Source organism: Suricata suricatta, chromosome 10 (assembly GCF_006229205.1).
Source record: "Suricata suricatta isolate VVHF042 chromosome 10, meerkat_22Aug2017_6uvM2_HiC, whole genome shotgun sequence".
Lineage (NCBI taxonomy): Eukaryota > Metazoa > Chordata > Mammalia > Carnivora > Herpestidae > Suricata > Suricata suricatta.
The window spans coordinates 56090688-56093948 of NC_043709.1; the positions used below are offsets into that span (position 1 = coordinate 56090688).

Consider the following 3261-nt stretch of genomic DNA (forward strand, 5'->3'; position numbering starts at 1 on the left):
ATATATATATATAGAAAATGTAGGAAGGGGGAGAGCAAGATTGGAAGAAAAGAAGCAGCCTCTAACATCAAAATATTCCTCCAACCTCCAAATCATTGCTCTAAACATCCCTGCTTTGAAATACCAGGGGAAGAGGAGATGTTCAAGGACTGGATTCTGACTGGGGAAAAACGGAGTTTGGAACCTTCTCTCAGAGAGCCACGAGGCAAACACCTCAGCCTCATAACTCACTTCAACTGTCCAACTTGTCTGATAACTGGTAATACAACTGGCTCAAGGGCGTGTGTGGAGAGGGGTGTGGAGAGAGGGAGGCAGTCAGCCTTGCCTGAGCTGTATCTGCCTGGGGCTGCCCTCCCCACTAAGAGATCTTCCTAATCTCAGCAGGGTCCTCAATGACCCTATTTACCATTCCCCACCTCATCTATTTCCTTATCCTCTCTGACAACAAGCACACTCAATTCTGTTTACTAGCGGGGGTGACACTGCTCCCCAAAGAGAAGGGGACCCTGGGGTGAGTTCAGGTGTAGCAGATGAGGCAGAAGAGAGGGGGGAAGACCCCTAGGGTTGCCCCCCTCGAGGGAGAGTGGCAAAGCTTTCGGTAGCAGCAGAGAGAAAGTTTAGATCCTAAGTTAGGTATCTGGGGTCAAAAGGTTTCCTTCTTTGGAAAAAGAAGTCAGTGGGCCAAAGGCATGAGGGCAGGGGTAGAGATAAAAGAATCTTCTGGGCTGCCCTAGGTAGCACTGGCCCTACAGGCCTGTGCAATCCCCCTTTCCCCTCCTTCAGAGTGGAGTAGAACCAATGATTCATATTCTATTCCCAAGGTAAGAGCAGTAGGGTGTGCCTGGGGAGAGGTCCTCTTCCTGGGGCTTTGGATACACTTTGGTTTGAGCTGGGTTACTGACGTGGGCTTGGTGGGAATTTTAAGAAAGGGTAAGGAGACAGTTAAGGAGAACATATCCAGTCTCTCCCACTTTCACTCACCACCAACCAACCAGTAGTGGGGCAAATAGAACCATCTTAGAAGTCTGGGGGGTGAAGCAACCTGGTGGCATTCCCAAATGGGCTAGGGAACTTTTCTGCTCTCCAAAGAGGCCCCTCTTGCTTCTTCCTAACTCAATCCTCCGTTCATGAGGCTCCTGATGAGTCTCTCTGTCTTAAAATGTTTTTCCATTCCTCCGAGAAGTCACGCACACAAACCTCTCTGCCTTAGTTTCCCCTCCCACCTTCTAGGGTTGAGAAAAAGAGGAAAGAACATGTATAACAAGGAAGTCATGGGCTAGGGCTGCATGTGAGGGATGGTCTAGGGAATATTCAGGAGAAAGCCTCTTTTCTCCTCGTGGGCAGATAATTGAGGTAGTGGCGGAGAAGTGAACAGACAGTCAACATAACTGGGAGCCACTGAATATACTGTCTTTTGGGGCACAGTTCTTCCTGATCCCCTAACGTCTCTTCTCTAAATGAAGCAAGCTGGGGGGAGGGGAGGAGAGGGAGAGATAATCTGGTTTCAGAGAAAAACTTTCCTAATCCTAACCTGGCAAAATTTAGAAGATGGAGGAGGGGTGCATGATGGTACTGGGTCCAGGTTTTTCCCTGGTTGGATGGATCAAAATGACGGGAAGGGATGAGATCCCACCCTCCTCAAATAGGGGCCCAGCCCAGCCCAACCCCATGATCCTAGCTCAAAGCTTGGGCAAGACTTGAACCAGTGACTCACAAGCAAGGGAAAAATAGCTGACATAGAGAGGGGAAAGGGGACACCCCATTTCCCCAAAAAGACCGTTCTAGCATAAGCCTAATTGTAATGTACAAAGTGTGTGTATGGGGAGGGGGGGGAGGAGATGGGGAAATGGTGGAGAGAAATAAACACAGTTATTAAAGGGGCAGAGAATTGGGAGGTAGGGGCATAGCCATAACCCCCATCCAACCTCCAACTCTCCTTCCAGTCCAAACTGTGATCAAGCCAGAAGTCAGGGAGAAAGCAGCTTTCTTCCTCCCTCCCACCTCAGCATTCCAGGCCATTCTCCAGTCCCCTTCCCCAATGATGACATCTGACGTTTTTCATCTCAAAGCTCCCAGGAATTAAGAAGGAAAATTCAAAGTCACATAGCATCGCACCCCCCCCCCTCCAATCCTATCCAGGCTACTGACAGAGGCCCTGAGAGGGGGAAGTGCCTACTTAGGAGCCCAGGCGGGTAGCCCGCAGGATCCTGGACCCAGGCCTCCAAGCTTGGACTCCCCAGGCCCGGATTCCACACCCAAGCAGGGGGCCTTCCCTGTGGCCCTCCCTCTCCCCACCCACAGCCTTCCCGGGCCTGCCAGCCCTTTGCCCAGTAGGGCAACCCTGACCCAGCTCCCCCTTCCAGATTCAGAGGCCACTGCAAAAGCCCCCCCACCCCCTTGTAGCCCTATATTGCAAATCCGGATTCCTTCACATTTCAGATGGGGGGGTGGAGGATGTAGGGGAGGCGGAGGCCCTCCCCAACCAGAGACAGGAGGAGAAGGCCTCTCTATCCCAGAATCAGAAAAAAAGGGGAGCCCTTTTCTCCCTTCCCCGGCCTCTGGTCTTTGTTTGGGCTGGGGGGTCCGGGAAGCATCATTTGCCCTGGGCCCCCATCCTCCAAATCGGACCCCCATCCCCGCCCCCATTCGGGCCGCTGCTGTGTCAGCTGGACTGGGATAACAAAAGGCACCCCCTCCCGCGTCTCCCTTCCCCATCTGAGCGCAAGAGTGGGGGCTGGGGAGTGGGTGTCCCCAGGGGTCCAAGGGGGCCGCGGAATCTCACTCACCGTCGATAGCGGCCGCAACGAGAGCTGAGAGCAGGGGCAGCAACAGCAGCAGCGGCGGGGTCAGCATGGTGTGGGCTGATGCAAGCAGCAGCCCCCTCCCCTCTGGTCCTGCTACTTCTTGCCGTCGCCCCCCCAATTGGGGGGTCCCCCTTTTTCCTCCTTCTCCCCTCCTCCTCCTCTATTCTTACCCTATCCTTAAGCAAAGAGCATCAGGGGCGTGGGTGAAGAGGTAGAGTTCAGAGCCCCTTGGGGAGGGCCTGCTGACGGGGGTGCACCCGCCCCCTCCTCCCAAATCCAAACCCTTCAACCCCCTGCTTTTCTCTTCTCCCCTCTTTCCCCCTCCCCGAGCGAAGCTCACAACCCCATCTCCAAGCCGCCTCCGGCTGCAAAAATGCACAATTGGGAGGAGGCGGGGTAGGGGGGTGGGGGGCGTGGACCGGGTGGGGGAGCGTTTGGAAGGGGCCTGATGGAGCTC

At 54.3% G+C, this 3261-nt stretch overlaps 1 protein-coding gene and 1 long non-coding RNA gene across 8 annotated transcripts in view; one reads left to right on the plus strand and one right to left on the minus strand.

Annotated features, from left to right (window-relative positions):
- Positions 1 to 3199, minus strand: part of LRP1 (LDL receptor related protein 1) — an 80280-nt gene extending 77081 nt beyond the window's left edge. The window contains exon 1 of one of the 2 annotated variants that reach the window (XM_029954413.1): positions 2787 to 3178. In XM_029954413.1, the coding sequence (XP_029810273.1) occupies positions 2787 to 2853 (67 nt within the window). In that variant the 5' untranslated portion in view covers positions 2854 to 3178. Of the gene's footprint in view, positions 1 to 2786 lie in introns of both variants that reach the window. The other variant, XM_029954416.1, reaches the window with a different exon arrangement.
- LOC115304287 overlaps positions 1 to 3261 on the plus strand; it is a 33171-nt gene that overhangs the window by 20279 nt on the left and 9631 nt on the right. For 2 of the 6 annotated variants that reach the window (XR_003914362.1, XR_003914366.1), the window contains exon 5: positions 128 to 259. The exons of the other annotated variants lie outside the window; for them this stretch is intronic. This is a non-coding gene — a long non-coding RNA (uncharacterized LOC115304287). The remainder of the gene's footprint in view (positions 1 to 127; positions 260 to 3261) is intronic. 6 annotated transcript variants of the gene reach the window in all.